The sequence below is a fragment of the Ornithorhynchus anatinus genome, chromosome 5 (assembly GCF_004115215.2).
Source record: "Ornithorhynchus anatinus isolate Pmale09 chromosome 5, mOrnAna1.pri.v4, whole genome shotgun sequence".
In the NCBI taxonomy this organism is placed as follows: Eukaryota; Metazoa; Chordata; class Mammalia; order Monotremata; family Ornithorhynchidae; genus Ornithorhynchus; species Ornithorhynchus anatinus.
Window position 1 is genome coordinate 5,460,885 of NC_041732.1, and position 18,655 is coordinate 5,479,539.

Below are 18,655 nucleotides of genomic sequence, written 5' to 3' on the forward strand. Positions count from 1 at the left end.
CCCGGCCTGCCTCAGGCTGGGGCCGAGGGGATGAGCCGGCGAGGCTGAGGGCTACTTGTCGAGCTCCTCTCCCCGCACCCGCAGCAGGCGGTCGAGGCGCCGGAAGGGCTGAAATCTCTCCCTCCCTCGGAGGGGCCGGAGCCGTCCCCCTCACCGCCTCGCCCTCTCTTTCTCTCTGCCTTCCCCGAGTCTCTTTCCCCTTCCCCGGGGGACCGTCGTCGCCCCTCCCTCCCCCCCGCCTCCCCCCCCCCCCAAAAAGTCACTTCCGGGCCTCGGCCACCGACACGGGCGCTCAGAGGACCCTCTCGTCCAGCAGCTTGCTGAGCCCCTCGCAGATCCTCTTGAGGCTGGGCCGGCAGTCCCCGTCCCGGCGGTAGAGGGCCGAGAGGAAGTCGACGTCGGCGAAGTGGTCGAAGACGCGGCCGATGCGGCCGTGGGAGCGGGGCGTCAGGTGGCGGGCGGCCAGCTCGTGGACCAGGGCCTTGCACTCGAGGAGCAGCGCGGACAGCACGGCCCGGTCGAAGGTGTACTCCACCTCGTAGAAGCTGACGGCCGTCATGGCCGTCTGGTTCAGCTTCTTGCGTAAGCGGTCCACGGTCCTCAGCTCGGCCGCGTCGAAGCGCTGGTGGCGGTACAGGACGCCGATCTTGACGGCCACCTTGATCAGGTCCTTCATGATCTTGTGCGCCTCCTTCTTGCTGCGGGTGTGCTCCCGGCTCACCTTGTACAGCTCGTCGAAGATCTCGCTGCTCGTGTCGTCCACCAGCAGGGTGGCCATGGCCTTGGACGCCATCTTGCTCAGGATCTTCTTCTGGGCCTGCAGGGCCAGGCTCTTGGAGTTGAACACGTCGGGGCCTGGGGAGGACGGAGGGAAAGGGCGCCTCGGTCAGGGTCGGGGGAATAACGGTATTAATAAAATAATAACATAAGGTACTGGGTAAGCACTTAGTATGTGCCAACCGCTCTTCCGAGCGCCGAGGGGGACACGGTTAATCAAGTCAGACGCGGTCCCTGTCCCACGTGGGGCTCGCCGTCTCAATCCCCGTTTTACCGATGAGGGAACTGAGGCCCGGAGAAGTGAAATGACCTGCCCGAGCACATACGTGGCAGATCTGGAATGCGAATCCAGGTTCTTCTGACTCCCGGGCCCGGGCTCTAGCCGCTAAGCCGCGCTGCTTCTCCCGCCGCTTCTAGGGAAGGACCCTAGAAGATTCCCCGACCCCACCCCTTCCCCGGATTGCGGTCCCGTGACCGCCGTGTGAGATCGGGCGGGGGTCGCGTCCCCGCTGCCCTCCCCGTCTCGGGCCGCGGGCCCGGGGTTTAGTACGGTGCTCGGCACGCAAATAGAAAAATTATCATTAGAAGCAGAATGGTGGAGTGGCTAGAGCACGGGCCTGGGATCCAGGGGACCCCCTCCCAGCCCCGACGGCTTCGCCCGTCGACGTCCGTCCCCGGCACGACCGGTCACTCCGGATGCCCGCCCGGGGCGGAGACACCGCCGTCCTGCCCCCAAGTGCCGTCGCCCACCCGGGCTGGACTCGCCGCCACCCCCTTCGCCTCCCGGCGTCCTCTGGGGCTCCGCCACGCCCGACCGCTCCGCTCGGGGTCGTCCCATTCAGAGGTCCAGGAGGACGACTCTCCGCCCCCATCCCCGGCATTCACAAAGCGCGGGAGTTGACAGGCGGTTTTAGTGTATTTTTATGGCATTCGTTAAGCGCTTATTATGTGCCAGGCACTGAGCCGAGCGCTGTGGTAGAGTCAAGCTCATTAGGTTGGACACGATCCGTGTGGGGCAGGGACTGTGTCTAACCTGATTTCCCTGTATCTACCCCGGCGCTTAGCACGGTGCCTGGCACCAAGTAAGGCTTATTACAAGTCCATCTCCTTTTACCCAATACTGCAGTTTATGACTATAAATAATAATAATGATGGCATTTGTTAAGCGCTTACTATGTGCAAAGCACTGTTCTAAGCGCTGGGGGGATACAAGGTGATTACAGGTTGTCCCACGTGGGGCTCACGGCCTTCATCCCCATTTGACAGACGAGGGAACTGAGGCTCAGAGAAGTGAAGCGACTTGCCCGCAGTCACACAGCTGACAAGTGGTGGAGCCAGGATTCGAACCCATGACCTCTGACTCCCAAGCCCGGGCTCTTTCCACTGAGCCACGCCGCTTCTCATTTACTGTGGGCAGGGAACGCGTCTACAGACTCCGTCGTATCGTCCTCTTCCGAGTGCTTTGAACATCGCTGTGCACACAGCGAGCGCTCGTAGATAGAGCCACGGGCCCGGGCCTCGCAAAGTCACGGGTTCTAATTCCACCTTCGCCATTCGTCTGCTGTGTGACCTCGGGCGAGTCACTTCACTTCTCTGGGCCTCAGTTCCCTCATCTGTAAAATGGGGATTGAGTCTGTGAGCCCCACGTGGGACAGGGACCGTGTCCCACCCCATTTCCTTGTATCCACTTAGTGCAGTGCCCGGCACATAGTGAGTGCTTAAGCAGCGTGGCTCGGTGGAAAGAGCCCGGGCTTGGGAGTCAGAGGTCATCGGTTTCGAATCCCGGCTCTGCCACTGTTCAGCTGGGTGCCTGTGGGCAAGTCACCTGGCTTCTCTGGGCCTCAGTGACCTCATCTGGAAAATGGAGCTGAAGACTGTGAGCCTCACGTGGGACAACCTGAGGACCCTGTATTTACCCCAGCTCGTAGAACGGTGCTGCGCACGTAGTAAGCGCTTAACAAATACCAACATTAATAACAAGCATCTCAGTCATTATTATTAGCGATTCCTTCCCTCAGCTCAGTAGCCCCTCACTCCCCCAAACCGCCCCTCCCAGGGCCGAGCCCCCCGAGCCAGAGATTCCCTTCCCTGCCCCCACCCCAGTGTTCTCCCTGGCTCCCGGGAACGGAGCCAGGTCTCTGGAAAACCAGCTTGTTTAGTCTCCCGCAGTTCCCGCTGGCAACACCACCTCTCCCACAATATCTGCTCTCCCATATCGGCCCAGCTACCACAATGAATTATTAAACGTTTCAGGCAGGCAGCCCCGTTTAACCCCTTCTCACTGCGCCTCCGTCTCGCCGCCGACCCCCGGCCCACGTCCCGCCTCCGGCCCGGAGCGCCCTCCCTCCTCAAATCCCGCGGACAATTACCCTCCCCTCCTTCAGAGCCTTATTGGAGGCGCATCTCCTTTCATTCATTCATTCGATCGTATTTATTGAACGCTCACCGTGTGCAGAGCACCCTTCTGTACTTCTCTGCGCCTCGGTTTCCTCGACTTTAAAAACGCGGCTACCTGTCGGCCCTCCTACTTCGACCGTGAGCTCTGCGCAGAGCGTGCGATTAACCCGCGGCCACCCCTGCGCTTAGAACAGTGTTTGACGCGGAGTAGGTCCTTAACCGATACCAAGAACAGGGGGTGGGGGGGACAGGAAGCAGCTGCCGAGTCTCCCCGTTGACCCCCCGGTTGGGCTGGGACCGAGGCGCGATCGACAGCCGTGGCCCGGAGCCGGCCCTTCCCGTGCTCCGCCGATCCCGTGGGTGGCCGGGCTAGCTTCCGGGCATCGCCCCGCGGGCCGGGCAGGGGGTGAGGGCCCGTCAGGCTCCTGGGGTGGGCTTGGGGTGGTCTGTCCCCGGGCTCAGGAGGTTTGGAGTGATTCCTTTGCCCAGGCGGAGTTTTGGCCCGGGACAGATGGGTTTCCTGGGATGTTTTCCCAGAATCAATCCATCAATCAATCAAGAAAACGGTCCCGCTGCAGGGGACGGATGGGAGGGGGGGAAAGACGGAGGGAGGGCTGGGGGGAACCTCACCCCCATCCTCTCTCTGGTGCCCTGGAGATGCCAGTTAGAGCTTTCTCCCCCTTCCCAGAGGGGCAAAAGGTACCCCATTCTGGCCCAGTCCGGATGCAGGGAAGGGCATGGGCATTGCCGTCTCGGGGGGGCGTTGGGGGGGGGGGTCCTCTCCCTGCTCTTGGAATTCGAGGCGCCTAGCAGCTGCCTCCTCTCCCCTCTTTTTTTGAAAATGGTATTGGTCGAGCACTTACTATGCGCCAAACACTGTTCCAAGCGCAGGGCTGGGTGCGCGTCGATGAGGTCGGACACGGTCCCCGTCCCGCATGGGGCTAACAGTCTAAGCGGGAGGGACAACAGGTATCTCCATTTTACAGTTGAGGAAACTGAGGCACAGAGAAGTGTCTCTCTTTTCTGCCATTAGGCGTTTATTACGGGTCCGACATTGTTCTAAGCGCCGGGGTAGGTACACGTTAATTAAGTCGGACACAGTCCCCGTCCTGCACCGGGGGTCGCAGACTAAAGGGGAGGGAGAAGGGGTATCCCCATTTTACGGTGGAGGAAAGTGAGGCACGGAAAACCGTCTCCTCTTTCGTTTATGGTAGTTGCGGAGCACTTATCGTTGGTCAGACGCTATTCTAAGCGCCGGGGTAAGTCCGTGTAAATCCCTGTCCTGCATGGGACTCACAGTCTAACTAGGAGGGAGAACGGTGCTTGGCACGTAGTAAGCGCTTAAGAAGAAATCATAAAGACAGGCATCCCCATTTTGTAGCGGAGGAAACGGAGGCACAGAGAAGCGAAGCGACCCGCCCCAGGTCACACAGCAAGTAATCCTGCCTCCCAGGCCCGGGCTCTATCCACTAGGCCACGCTGCTTACCCGTCGCCCCCCTCCCGCCCGGCCTACCAAAGCCGCAGGCCGTCGGGCCGGCGGCTTTCTCTTCTGGGCCCGTGAGCGGCGAGCCCCGTGGCCCCGCGGAGCTAGTCTTTCCTCTTGAACGCATTCCCGGGAGGGTCCCGGAGAGCCGTCGGAAAATTCTAAGCGGCCTGCCCGCTCTCCCCAACGCGGCCAGACCCGAAATGAAAACCAGAAGCCGGTGACGGCATCGATGGGCTTTTCCGCCGTTCCTACAGACCCCTTTGGGTTTCAGACCCTGGATTTCTTTTCCCGACAGGAAGGATTCCGCTGTTAAAACGAGTCTGCCGGGCTGGACGGGGGGAGTGCGTCAAACCTCACCCGGCCCCTCCCGTCCACCCTGGCTGCAGAAAGGAAGATTTTCCACCAACGTCGGCCCTGACGGATCCGGGGCTGGGAGTGTCTGGTAACGCCGAAGAGAGGGTGCCAAGCTTTAATAATAATAAGAAGAATAATTGTGGTATCTGATAAAAGCTTACTGTGTGCCAGGCACTATTCTAAGCGCTGGGGCGGATCCAAGCACATGGGGTTGGACACGGTCCCTGTCCCGTGCTGGGCTCACCGTTTCAATCCCCAGATGAGGGAATCTGAGGTTCAGAGAAGTGAAGTGACTTGTCCAAAGTCACATAGCAGACAAGTGGCGGAGATGGGATAAAATAACCCTGGATTTTGTGCCCCACGGTGGCACAGATAGGACGATAACTGTGGTCTCCGTTAAGCGCTTACTAGGTGCCGGGCACTGGACTAAGCACTTGGCACCTTGACACGCTTTTAAAAAAAACCAACCTCCCCGTTCCCCACGGGTTCCCGTGCCAAAGCGGGACGAGGAACCTGAAGCGGAGTCGCCGCTTCGGAGCACGTGCCCCGTGACCCTAGAGATGCGGGGTGACCGTTTCTGCCGCTCAGACCCCCCGGAACCGCTCGGTCTCACCTCGCCTGGGATGGGACATCTGCTGCCTTTCCTTAAATTCTCCCCATGGGTTCGGCGAAAGAAACTTCATTGCTCAGATCTCTGGTGGTCAGATCTCAGACTGTGAGCCCGTCATTTGGCAGGGATTGTCTCCATCGGTTGCCCAATTGTATATTCCAAGCGCTTAGTACAGTGCTCTGCACATAGTAAGCGCTCAATAAATACTATTGAGTGAATGAATGAATGGTGTTTCCTCTCCTCTTATTCCGTACCCATCCTCTTAGAGCGACCATCCAGATATTTACGCTGACTTATTCCTGTTAATGTCCGCCTTCCCCCCCCCCCCCCGCCAGACTGTAATAATGGTAGTATTTGTTAAGCGCTTACTATGTGCAAAGCACTTCTAAGTGCTGGGGGGGGATACAAGGTGATCAGGTCGTCCCACGCGGGGCTCACGGTCTTCATCCCCATTTTACAGATGAGGCAACTGAGGCCCGGAGAAGTGAAGTGACTTGCCCAACGTCGCCCAGCTGGTAAGCGGCGGAGCCGGGATTGGAACCCGCGACCCCTGACTCCCGGCCCCGGCCTCTTGCCACTGAGCCGCGCTGCTTCTCCGTAAGCGCGTCGTGGGCGGGGAATGTGGCTGCTTATTCTGTTGTATTGTAATAATGGGATTTATTAAGCGCTTACTATGTGCCAAGGACTGTTCTAAGCACTGGAGTGTTATACTCTCCCAAACGCTCTGCGCATAGTAAGCGCCCAACAAATAACTTTGATTTATCTACTTGTAAATATTTCTACGTCTGTCTCCCCCCCCCCCCCGCCCCCGCCACCACCCGTCCCACCCCCGTTGAAGTGGAAGGTCTTTACGGGACGGGGAGCAGGATGGTCCACTAGAAAGAGTCTGACCCTGGGAGACAGAGGACCTGGGTTCTAATCCCGGCTCCACCGCGTACCTGCTGTGTGACTCTGGGCGAGTCACTTGGCTTCTCTGGGCCTCAGTTCTCTCGTCTGCAAAATGGGGGTTCGATACCTGTTCTCCCTCCTACTTAGACCGTGAGCTCCATGTGGAACCTGATTACTTTGTATCTACCCCAGCGCTTAGTACGGTGCTTGACAGATAGTAAGCGCTTGACAAATACCACATTCGTTATTATTAGGGGTCATGTCTCTGGCATCTGTGGCACCCCCCAAGGGCTAAGCTCAGTGTACCGTACCCAGTGCGAGCTTAAGATTTGGGGATTTGGGGGGGGGGGGGGGGTTGCTATTTGTTAAGCGCTCACTCTGTCCCATCTGCTGGGGAAGATACAATACAATAAGATCGGACACAGTCCCCGCCCCGCCGAGGCTCGTGATCTCGAGGGGAGGGAGGTGGGGATTTGACCTCCATTTTACAAATGAGGAAACTGAGGCCCAGAGAAGTGACTTGTCTGAGGTGACTCAGCAGGCAAGCGGCAGACAGCGGGATTAGAACCCAGTTCCTCTGACTCCCCGGCGCTCTCCGCTAGCTGCTTCTCAAATGGGACTCTTCCTCCTTTTCTTAATGACAGTGATAAATAGTGGTATTTGTTAAGCACTTATTAAGTGTCAAGCGCTGTGATTTCATCATGGGCAGGGAACCTGTCTGTTTATTGTTATATTGCACTCTCCCAGGCGCTGACCGAGTGCTCTGCACACGGTAAGCTCTCAATAAATAAGGAAGCAGTGTGGCTCAGTGGAAGGAGCCCGGGCTTGGGAGTCAGAGGTCATGGGTTCGAATCCCACTCTGCCACTTGTCAGCTGTGTGACTGTGGGCATCGCTTCACTTCTCTGCGCCTCAGTTCCCTCATCTGGAAAATGGGCGTGAAGACTGTGCGCCTCACGTGGGACAACCCGATGACCCTGTATCTCCCCCAGCGCTTAGAACGGTGCTCTGCACATAGTAAGCGCTTAACAAATACCAACGGCGTTATTACCAGGTACGATCGACTGTCGGAGGTATAATCAGATCGGCCGCAGGCCCTGCCCTACGTGGGGATCAGATGCTAACGGGGAGGAAGAACAGGTAATGAGCCCCACTTAACAGATGAGGTAACTGAGGCCCAGAGAAGTAAAGTGACTCTCCCAAGGTCACACAGCAGGCGAGAAGCTGAGCCAGGATTAGATCCCAGGTCCTCTGATTTCCAAGCCTGGGCTCTTTCCACTAGGCCATGAGTGGGCAGTGGTCACTGCCTATCTACCCCCAGTGCATGGACAGTATTGTTTATTACTATTGTTATTTTTACTGCTAATAATAATAACAATTCTGGTATTTGTTAAGCATTTACTATGTGCCAGGCATGGCGCTAAGCTCTGGAGCGAATCGGGTTGGGACCGTCCCTGTCCTGTATGGGGCTCACAGTGTCAATTCCCATTTTACAGATGAGGTAACTAAGTCCCAGAGGAAGTGAAGTGACTTGTCCAAGGTCACACAGCTGACAAGTGGCGGAGCCGGGATTAGAAACCAAGACCTTCTGACTCCCAAACCTGCTCTCTATCCACTATGCCATGCTGCTTCTTATTCTTCAGAGAAGCAGTGGGGTCGAGTGGAAAGAACTCAGACCTGGGAGTCAGGGGACTTGGGTTCCAATCCCCGCTCCGCCACTTGTCCGCTGTGTGAGTAGGTGCTTACCAAATACCTTAATTGTCCCTTCTTCATTTTCTGACGCTGGAAGAGTTAGTTTTGGTGCTCATCCTTCCTACCAGGGAATGAGTTTGCATTTCTCCGAAGGAGGATTAAGAACCCAAGCGGGGGATTACGTGGAATTTTGGAAGCCGTGAGCCTGAGGAGATAAGAGGTCTTCCAGCCTTTGTAAATAAAACAGCTGGGGTTGGGGCGGAGCTGGAGATATTTTGGAAGCTGTAAGCACAGCAAGAATCCTTCGAGACTTTGAAAATGCGTTTTTAACAACCAGACTTTTGGATCTTTTTCGGAAAAGAAACGAATTCACTTTTTATCCCTCCCTTATCCGCACTCCGTTCTCCTGGGTGACCAACCAGGGGAGGAGTCCACTAGGCAGCCACGCGCTTTTCGTACCAGGAGCGACTGACTGGAAATTTCCCTGCGTTGTTTTTTTTTTTTAATGGTGTTTGTTAAGCGCTCACGATGTGTCGTGAACTGTACTAAGCAGCGGGGTAGATACAAGGTTGGACACAGTTCGGGTCCGACGTGGGGCTTCCGGTCTGGCCTGGAGAACTTCGGCGACTCGGCCAAAGTTACACGGCAGATAAGTGGCGGGGCGGGGATTAGAACCCAGATCCCTCTGACTCCCGGGCCTCTGCTTTTTCCACGAGGCCACATTTTATATCTATGATGGTATTGATTAAGCTGTTAGTGTGTTTCAAGGGCTGGGATAGTTACAAATTAATCAGGTTGGAGACCCAACCGGGGACCCCAGTCTTAAACCCCATTTTCCAGATGGGGTCACCGAGGCCCAGAGAAGTGAAGTGACCCGGCCAAGTTCACAGAGCAAAGTGGCGGAGCCGGGACTAGACTCCAGATCCTCTGACGCCCAGGTCCACGCTCCATCCGCTGGGCCACGTTGCTCCTTGGCTCGGTTCTTTCGCCGGGAGTACCGGGGGCCTCTTTACCGTGAATTAAGAACATTTCTTTCCCCATTCCAACCCCACACCCTTCTCGGAAACCCTCTCCTGGTGATCTCCAAGCTTAAAACGCAGCTGGGGTATTTCTGAGCGTTAAGGGGGGACGGTAGGCCCTGGGTTCCTGCCCCTCCCTCCCTCCCTCCCTCCTTCCCTCTGGGTAATTCAAGAGAAACGCTCTCCCACTGCCCACATCGCCCGCAGACACAGGCACCGGTTCACGGCGGGAAGCCGCCGGATGACGTACACGCGGCATATGTTTCCTGAGGGACAAATGACTTGTGAGGAGAAATTGAAATGTTAAAGGGAAAAAGGAAAAAAAAAAAAAAGCCCCCCAACCAACCCACCCGGGTGTCGGGTGTCGCGTGAAGCCAGCACGGCACCGGGAGGAGGACGGACGGGGGCCCGGGTCGGGCCCAGAGCTGCGGGAGGGGGGGGGGGTCTAAGCTGGTCAGGGGCGGGGAAACTGTCAGTTTATTGTTCTCTTGTCCTCTCCCCAGCGCTCAGTACAGTGCTCCGCACGCGGTAAGCGCTCAGTCAGTATGATCGAACGAATGGTCGGGGAGCTTCCTCCGCTGACCACCTGAGGTGCTTCTGTATTTTCTTTTATTCATTCAATAGTATTTCAATAGTACTTATTGAGCGCTTACTACGTGCAGAGCACTGTACCGGAGAAGCAGCGTGGCTTAGTGGGAAGAGCCCGGGCTTGGGAGTCAGAGGTCGTAGGTTCTAATCCCGAATGTGCACGGCGGCTTACAGTCTAATCGACCGGCATTTGGTATTTTATGGTATTTGTTAAGCGCTTACCGTGTGCTAGTACGAGGCTCGGCACGCAGTAAGCACTTAATAAATTCATTCGTTCAATCGTATTTATTGAGCGCTTACTGTGCGCCGAGCACCGTACTGGAGAAGCAGCGTGGCTTAGTGGGAAGAGCCCGGGCTTGGGAGTCAGAGGTCCTAGGTTCTAATCCCGGCTTCGCCGCTTGTCAGCTGGGTGGCTTTGGGCAAGTCACTTCACTTCTCTGGGCCTCAGTTCCCTCATCTGGAAAATGGGGATTAAGACTGTGAGCCCCACGTGGGACAACCTGATGACCTTGTGTCAACCACAGCGCTCAGAACAGTGCTTTGCACCTAGTAAGCGCTTAACAAATACCGTAATTATCATTGTTATTATTACTAAGCACTGTATAACAAGAGAGAGAGACAATCCCTGCCCACAATGGGTTTACAATCTAGAGGGGAGGAGACTGGCATTAAAACAAATAAACGGGCATCCATATAAACAAAATTATAGATATAGAATATTCATGCAATGGTATTTATTGAGCGCTTACTATGTGCAGAGCACTGTACTAAGCACTTGGAATATAAAATTCAGCAACATATAGAGACAATCCCCGCCCAGCGACGGGCTCACAGTCTAATCATACGTACATAAGTGTACATACGTACATAAGTGCTGTGGGGCGAGGAGACGGGGGGGGGGAAAAGCAAAGGGAGCGAGTCGAGGTGACGCGGGAGGGAGGGGGAGCTGAGGAAAAGGGGGCTTTGGAATGAATGAATTGAATGCTAGGCACTGTACTAAGCGTCGGGGTAGCTACAAGCTAATGGGGTTGGACCCAGTCCATGTCCCACGTGGGGCTCACAGTCTTCATCCCCGTTTTCCAGACGAGGGAACTGAGGCCCAGAGAAGCGATGTGACTCGCCCAAGGTCACACAGCAGGCAAGTGGCGGAGCCGGGGTTAGAACCCAAATCCCGCTGACGCCCAAGCCTGGGCTCTCTCCACTAGGCCATGCTGCTTCTCCAGTACAGTGCTCTGCACACAGTAAGCGCTCAGTAAATGCAGTTGAATGTCTGAATGTATTAAGTGCTTTCCACTAGGCTCGCTGCTTCAAGCTGCTGCCCTCGTTCGAGAATAGAGGCAGGCACCCGATTACCGCGACACTTTATGCTCCCTGTTGTACAGCACTGTACGGCTCTGATGTGTCGGACGCTCCCGAGCGTCTAGAACGGGGCTCCGCACCTGGGAGACGCTCAGTAAATACCACTGATTGATCATTTTAATGTCCGTCTTCCCCGCTAGATTAAATGATCCTCGAAGGCAGGGGTCACGTCTCTCGGCGGTGTGATCTAGTGGAAAGCCCACGGGCCTGGGAGTCAGAGGACTTGGGTTCTAATCCCGCCCCCGTCACTTGTCTGCTGTGTGACCTCGGGCAAGTCACTTAGCTCTGTGCGCCTCAGTTGCCTCATCGGCATAGTAAGCGCTTAACAAATACCAACATTATTATTATTATTATTAAAATGGGGATGAAGACCGTGAGCCCCGTGTGGGACGGGGGCTGTGGCCAACCCCATTTGCTTGTATCCCCCCCCAGCTGGCCCATAGTAAGTGCTTAATAAATGCCACAATTATTATTACCGGGTTCAGATCCTTGCTCCGCCCCTCGCCTGCCGTCTGACCTCGGACAGGTCACTTACCTTCTCTGCACCTCGGTTTCCTCATCTGGAAAATGGGGATTCAATACCTGCCCTCCCTCCGACTTCGACCGTGGGACAGGGACTGGGTCTGACCGGATTCTTGTGCGCTTAGTACAGTGTCTGCCGCAAAGTAAGCACTTAACGAGTTCCGGTTAAGAAAAAAAAAGAATTGCCCTTCATGTGAATCATTAGACACGGGATAGAAGTCCAGAGGGCAGATGCGGGCCCTGTCCCAGCGGAGGATCGCGGTCTAAGAGGGTGGAAGAACGGATATTAAATCCCCATTTTACAGTTGAGAAAACGGGGGCCCGGAGAAGCGGAGTGACTTGCCCAGGGTCACGCAGCCGGCGAGCAGCCGAGCCGGGATTAGAACTCGGGTCTTCCGACTCCCGGGCCCCGGGCTCTTTCCACTTCACTGAGGGGAATGGCTTCCCGAGGCACAGAGGTGACTTCTGAGTAGGCTTGCGCTCTCAGGCGCATGTACGCATCGCCATCCTCACACAACCTGCTCTCAGATCTTGCTCCCCCCGAGGTGCCAGTTGAACGGTGTCCATACCGGGGTGGGGGGAGGGAGCAGAGAACTGCTATCATCCTCATCACCTTAAATGATATTAACTGAGTGTTTACCTATGTGCGGGACACTGTACTAAGCGCTTAGGAGAGTCCAACACAAGAGAGTTGGCGGATACATTCCCTGCCCCCCGCTAGCTTACAGTCTAGACGGGGAGACAGTAATATCAACCATTCATACGGATATATGCGTGGATAGAGCACGGGTCCGGGGGTTAGAAGGACCTGGGTTCTAATCCCCCCCCCCAACACCCCGACTGTCTGCTACGTGACCTTAGGCAAGTCATCTCACTTCTCTGGGCCTCGGTTCCCTCATCCGCGAAATGGGAAGACGGGGAGTCCCAAGAGGGACGGGGACTGGGGCCAACCTGATTAGCTGGTATTCATTCAGTAGTATTTATTGAGCGCTTACTACACGCAGAGCAAGCGTGGCTCAGTGGAAAGAGCACGGGCTTGGGAGTCACAGGTCGTGGGTTCGAAGCCCGGCTCCGCCACCTGTCAGACTGTGGGCAAGTCACTTCACTTCTCTGTGCCTCGGTTAGCTCATCTGTAAAATGGGGGTTAAGACTGTGAGCCCCACGTGGGACAACCTGATTCCCTTGTGCCTACCCCAGCGCTTAGAACAGTGCTCCGCACATAGTAAGCGCTTAACAAATACCAACATTATTATCATTAAGTGCTTAGAGTGTACAAGTCAGCAACAGATAGACTGTGAGCCCGTTATTGGGCAGGGATTCTCTCTATCTACCCCAGCGCTTAGAACCGCGTCTGGCGCACGGCAAGGGCTCACCGAATGCCACAGAGGCACGAGAATTGGCACGCCCCGTTTCCCGCCTCTGCCAACCCTCCTCCCTCGCCCCATCCGCGGGCACAGCGCGGAGGCACTGCCCCGGGCTAGACCGTAAACTCATTACGGACAGGTGACACGTTCGTGCGGTCGTATTTTTTGAGCGCTTACCGTGTGCAAGGCACCGAGCTCTGTGCTCAGGCACTGGACACGGCTGCCAACTCTCTTATGTATTCAGAGTATTTACTGAGCACTCACCGTGTGCAGAGCACTGCACTAAGCACTTGGAATGGACCATTCGGCAACAGAGAGAGACCGTCCCTGCCCACCGACGGGCTTACAGTCTTATCATCCTCTCCCAAGTGCTTAATACAGTGCTCTGCACCTAGTAAGTGCTCAGGAAATACCCCTGGCTGACAGATTGCCCCCACTCTCCCCAGAGGACCCTTCTCTTTCCCCCGCCCCGCCCCCCGTTAATGGCCGGGTCCCCCTCTAATAATAATAATAATAATAATAATAATAATGTTGGTACTTGTTAAGTGCTTACCATGTGCCAAGCACTGTTCTAAGCGCTGGGGAGGATACAAGGTGATCGGGTAGTCCCAAGTGGGGCTCGAAGTCTTCATCCCCGTTTTCCAGATGAGGGAACTGAGGCCCAGAGAAGTGAAGTGACTTGCCCAAAGTCACACAGCCGGCAAGTGGCGGAGCCGGAATTAGAACCCACGACCTCTGACTCCCAAACCCGGGTTCTTGCCATTGAGCCACGCCGCTTCTTGTCGGCTTGTTGTGAGCAGGGGACGTGTCTGCCAATTCTGTTCTGTTGTCCTCTCCCAAGCGCTTAGTACAGTGCTCTGCTCATAGCACTCAGTAAATACCATTGATTATTGTTAGTAATAAGAATAATAACGATGGCATCCGTTAAGCGCTTACTATGTGCAGAGCACTGTTCCAAGCGCAGGATAATAACTGCGGTCTTTGTTAAGTGCTGACTGAAGGCCAGCCACTCTACTAAGCGCTGGGGTGGAAACAAGCCAACGAGGTTGGCCCGATCCCTGTCCCATGTGGGGGCTCACTCTCTCCATCCCCATTTTCCAGATGAGATAAGCGGGGCCCAGAGAAGTGAAGCGGCTTGCCCAAGGTCACCCGGCCGACGAGCGGCGGAGCCGGGATCAGAGCCCATGGCCCTCTGATTCCCCGGCCCGGGTTCTAGCCGCTAGGCCACGCTGACTGATCGTGCCGGGCGGCTACTCCAGTTCCCCGTTGCGCGGCCGGCCGGGGTGACCGGAGGGGTAAAAAATCCCTGGCTAATTGGGGGGAGGGGGGGGAGGTCCCACAACTTGGGAGCCCTTCCCGTCCTCCGGGAGAAGAGCGGCCGGGGGTGCCCACCCATGGAACACACCCAGCACACGTGGCTCAGTGGAAAGAACCCAGGTTTGGGAGTCAGAGGTCATGGGTTCGACTGTAAGCCCCCGATTAGACCGTGAGCCCGTCGCTGGGCAGGGATGGTCTCTCTCTGTTGCCCAATTGTCCATTCCAAGTGCCTAGTCCAGTGCTCTGCACGTAGTAAGCGCTCAACGATCCCGACTCCGCCACTCGTCGGCTGCGTGACTTTGGGCGAGTCAGGTAACTTCTCTGTGCCTCAGTCACGTCATCTGTAAAATGGGGACTAAGACTGTGAGCCCCACTGGGACGACCTGATCGCCTTGTACCCCCCCGCCCCCCGCCAGTGCTTAGAACGGTGCTTTGCGCACAGTAAGCGCTTAACAAATGCCATCATTATTATGCGCTCCCAAAGGGAGCCCCCTCAGCCCCCGACCCCCCAACGCACACACGAGGCAGCCCACCACCCCAGGGCCCTCTCAACTTTCTGCCCCACCCTCTGGGGACCCTCTGGGGACCCTCTGGGGTGCACTTTCCCCCCTCCAGGTGGGGTCAACCAATCGATGATACTTACTGAGCGCTTACTGTGTGCGGAGCACCGGAATAAAGCACTTGGGAAAGCACAATCAATGATATTTATCAAGCGCTTACTGTGTGCAGAGCACCGGAGTAAAGCACTTGGGAGAGCACAGTCTATGATATTTATCAAGCGCTTACTGTGTGCAGAGCACCGGAGCGAAGTCCTTGGGAGAGCACAATCGATCAATGATATCTATTAAGCGCTTAGCGCGCGCAGGGCGCCGGAGTAAAGCGCCTGGGAGATTATCAAGCGCTCGTCGTGTCGTTCTCTCCCCAGCACTTAGTGCGGCGGCCCGCACACGGAAGGCGCTCGATCGGTGCGATCGATTTAGCTTACGGCGGGCGAAGCACTGGACTGAGCGCCGGGGAGGGTCCAATCGATGGATGGTACTCATCGAGCGCCTGCTATGGGCAGAGCACTAGACTAGACTCTCGGGAGAGTCCAGTCGATCGACGGTATTTACTGAGCGCCCGACGTGGGCAGAGCCCTGGACTGAGCTGCCCGGAGAGTCCGGTCGATCACTAGCGCTCTGCACACGGTAAGCGCTCAGTAAATACGATTGAATGAATGAGTGGTATTTATTGAGCGCCTGCCGCGGGCAGGGCACTGGGCTAAGCCGTCCGGAGAGTCCAGTGGATCGGTGGCATTTATTGAGCGCTGACCGCGTGCCCGGCGCCGGACGGGGAGAATCCAATCCATCGGTGGTATTTATGGAGCGCTTATGGGCGGAGGACTTGGGAGAGGACAATCCAACAGAGTTGGTAGACGCTTTCCCTGCCCCAAAAGAGGGATACAGCGGGGAGGGTCCCGCTCCCCATCGCCCCTTCCCCACCCCCTCACCGCCTGTTCCTGGACCCCTTATCATTAATGAGAATAATAACGGCATTTGTTAAGCGCTTCCTGTGTGCCGAGCACTGTTCTAAGCGCTTCGAGCCCAGGTGGGGATCTCAAAGCGCACTCCTGACACCCCCGCCCCAATTCTTCCGTTCATTCCTTCATTCGGCGGTGTTGAGTGAGCGCTTACTGTGTGCAGAGCACTGTACTAAGCGCTTGGGAGAGGACAGTTCAAGGGAGGAGGAATTTCCGCGAGGGGGGCAACGTGCAGAACCCCTCGCCCCCTCCTCCCGCCCCGGGGTGCCGGGGTCCCCTCTTACCTGGCGGGGAGGGGGCGCATCCCGGCTCCCCCTCGCTCTGCTCCCCGGAATCCGAGTCCATGCTGGGAGGAGGGGCGGGGGGCGGCTCCCCCGAAGCCCCCCGAAACAACGCCCCGCCGGCCGACGGGGGGGCCGGGGAGCCCGGAGGACCCCCGGGAGGAGGAGGAGCAGGAGCAGGAAGAGAAGGAGGAGAAGGAGCCCGGGGAAGGAGGAGGAGGGAGAGGAGGAGGAGGAGGAGGAGGAGGAGGGAGAGGATCCCAAAAGATCCCGGGGAAGGAGGAGGGAGAGGGAGGAGGAGGAGCAGGAAGAGCAGGAGGAGAGGGAGGAGGAGGAGGAGGAGGAGGAGAAGGGTCCCAAAGGATCCCGGGGAAGGAGGAGGAGAGGGAGGAGGAGGAGGAGGAAGTGGAGGAGGAGGGGGAGGAGGAAGAGGGTCCCGGGGAAGGAGGAGGAGAGGGAGGAGGAGGAGGAGGAAGTGGAGGAGGAGGGGGAGGAGGAAGAGGGTCCCGGGGAAGGAGGAAGAGACGGAGGAGGAGGAGGAGGAGGAGGAGGATCCCGAAAGATCCCGGGGAAGGAGGAGGAGAGGGAGGAGAATCCGAAAGGATCCCGGGGAAGGAGCAGGAGGAGGAAGAGAAAGAGGAGAAGGATCCCGGAGGATCCCGGGGGAAAGGGCGGCGGGGTGGGAGGAGGACCCCGGGGGGATCCCGGGGAAGGAGCAGGAGGAAGAGGCGGGGGAGGATCCCAAAGGATCCCGGGGAAGGGGGAGGAGGAAGAGGAGGAGGAGAAGGATCCCGGAGGCTCCCGGAGGCTCCCGGGGCGGGACCCGGAGGAGCCCGGGCCACGGGCCACGGGCCACGGGCCACGGGCCACGGACAGGGAGCGAGAGGCAGAGTGTGTGCGTGAGGGTGTCTGCCTGTGTGGGTCCGGGTGTGTGAGTGTGTGGAGGCGGGCCGTGGTCCCCCCGCCCTCCCCCCGCCCTCCCCCCGCCCCTCCGACGGGCCTCGGGGCCCGGGCTCCTGCCCAGCCGCAACGTGGTGCGGAGGGTGGGCAGGGCTCGACGGGGCGGGGGGAGGGGCTCGAGGGGCCGGGAGGCCCCCGCCCGGACCCGGACTCGACTCGCTCCGGAAAACCTGGGGCGCTTCCTCCATCCTATCTACTGAGCGCTTACCGGGTGCGCCACCCTGTCCTGAGCGCGGGGCGTTGGGCTCCAAGCTGCCTCCGTCAGACCAGCCGGTCGGGTTATGTATCGGGCGCTCACTGTGTGCACCACACTGTACTAAGCGCAAGGCGTTGGGCCCGGAGCCGCCTCTGTCGCTCCGTCCAACGGGAGTATGTACCGAGCGCTTAATGTGTGTGCACGGCACTGCGCTGAGCACTGGGGACAGTCCAATCGCCTGCCCTGAGGAGGAGGAGCGGGAGGAGAAGGCTGCCAAGGAAGGAGTCGGAAGGAGGCACCAGCCTCTTTCCCTTCCCTTCTCTCCGGAGAAACTGTTTCAGAAATCAAAGGTCCTAAGCGGAAGATTAAAAAAACACCGACTTTTCTCTCTCTCCTTCTTAGCCTGTGAGCCCCGAGCGGGACGGGCACTGCGTCTGACCTAATTATCTCGTACTCAGAGAAGCGGCGCGGTTTAGAGGCAAGAGCCCGGGCTTGGGAGTCACAGGACGTGGGTTCTAATCCCGGCTCCGCCACCTGTGTGACCCCGGGCGAGCCGCTTGACTTCCCTGGGCCTCGGTTACCTCATCTGGAAAATGGGGATTAGGACTAGGGAGCCCCAAGTAATCACCTTGTTACTACCTCAGCGCTTGGAGCTCGGCTCGGCACACGTTAAGCGCTCAGCAAATACCGTAAATATATAATCTGCCCCAAGCCCTTAGAGAGCGTTGGATAGGTAGTAAGCGTTTAACCGGTTCCGTTGACAAAACCTTCCGAAACGAAGAATCGCTACATCTAATCCTGTCCGTCTCCCCCCTAGACCACGGCTCCCCTTCTAGACTGTAAGTGCGTTGTGAGCGGGGAATGTGTCTGTTTAGAGAAATAATGTCGGTGTTTGTTGAGCGCTTACTATGTGCAGAGCGCTGTTCTGAGTGCCGGGGTAGATACGGGGTCATCAGGTTGTCCCACGTGAGGCTCACGGTCTTCATTCCCATTTTCCAGATGAGGTCACTGAGGCACAGGGAAGTGACTTGCCCAAGGTCACACAGCTGACAGGTGGCAGAGCCGGAATTCGAACCCAGGGTCTCTGACTCCAAAGCCCAGGCTCTTTCCACTGAGCCCCGCTTGTTACTTCATAGTCTCCCAAGCACTTAGTACAGGGCTCTGCACACTGGAAGCACTCAGTAAATGCAATCGAAGGAATTAATGACTCTTACTCTCCCAAGCGCTTAGAAAGGTGCTTTGCACACCGTAAGCACTCAATAAATATGAGTGAGTGAGTGAATGAATGAATGAATGAATGAATGAATGAAAGAGGCCCCCCCCCCCG

The 18,655-nt window shown here is 57.2% G+C and overlaps 1 protein-coding gene across 1 annotated transcript; it reads right to left on the reverse strand.

Moving 5' to 3' along the window:
* Nucleotides 1–252: 252 nt before the first annotated feature.
* On the reverse strand, nucleotides 253–16,348 carry TNFAIP8L3 (TNF alpha induced protein 8 like 3). The gene is made up of 2 exons (XM_029064731.2): nucleotides 16,176–16,348; nucleotides 253–855 (listed from the first exon to the last, which is right to left on the reverse strand). The coding sequence occupies exons 1-2, from the start codon at nucleotides 16,234–16,236 to the stop codon at nucleotides 293–295; spliced, it is 624 nt and encodes a 207-aa protein (XP_028920564.1). The 5' UTR covers nucleotides 16,237–16,348; the 3' UTR covers nucleotides 253–292.
* Nucleotides 16,349–18,655: the final 2,307 nt, after the last annotated feature.

What these genes read in the sequence shown, in the direction of transcription:
- TNFAIP8L3 (XM_029064731.2), bottom strand. Translation starts at nt 16,236, where the DNA reads ATGGACTCGGATTCCGGGGAGCAGAGCGAGGGGGAGCCGGGATGCGCC. An exon ending in ATGCGCCCCCTCCCCGCCAG is followed by an intron (nt 856 to 16,175) that starts GTAAGAGGGGAC and finishes CGTCCTCCCCAG; the next exon opens with GCCCCGACGTGTTCAACTCC.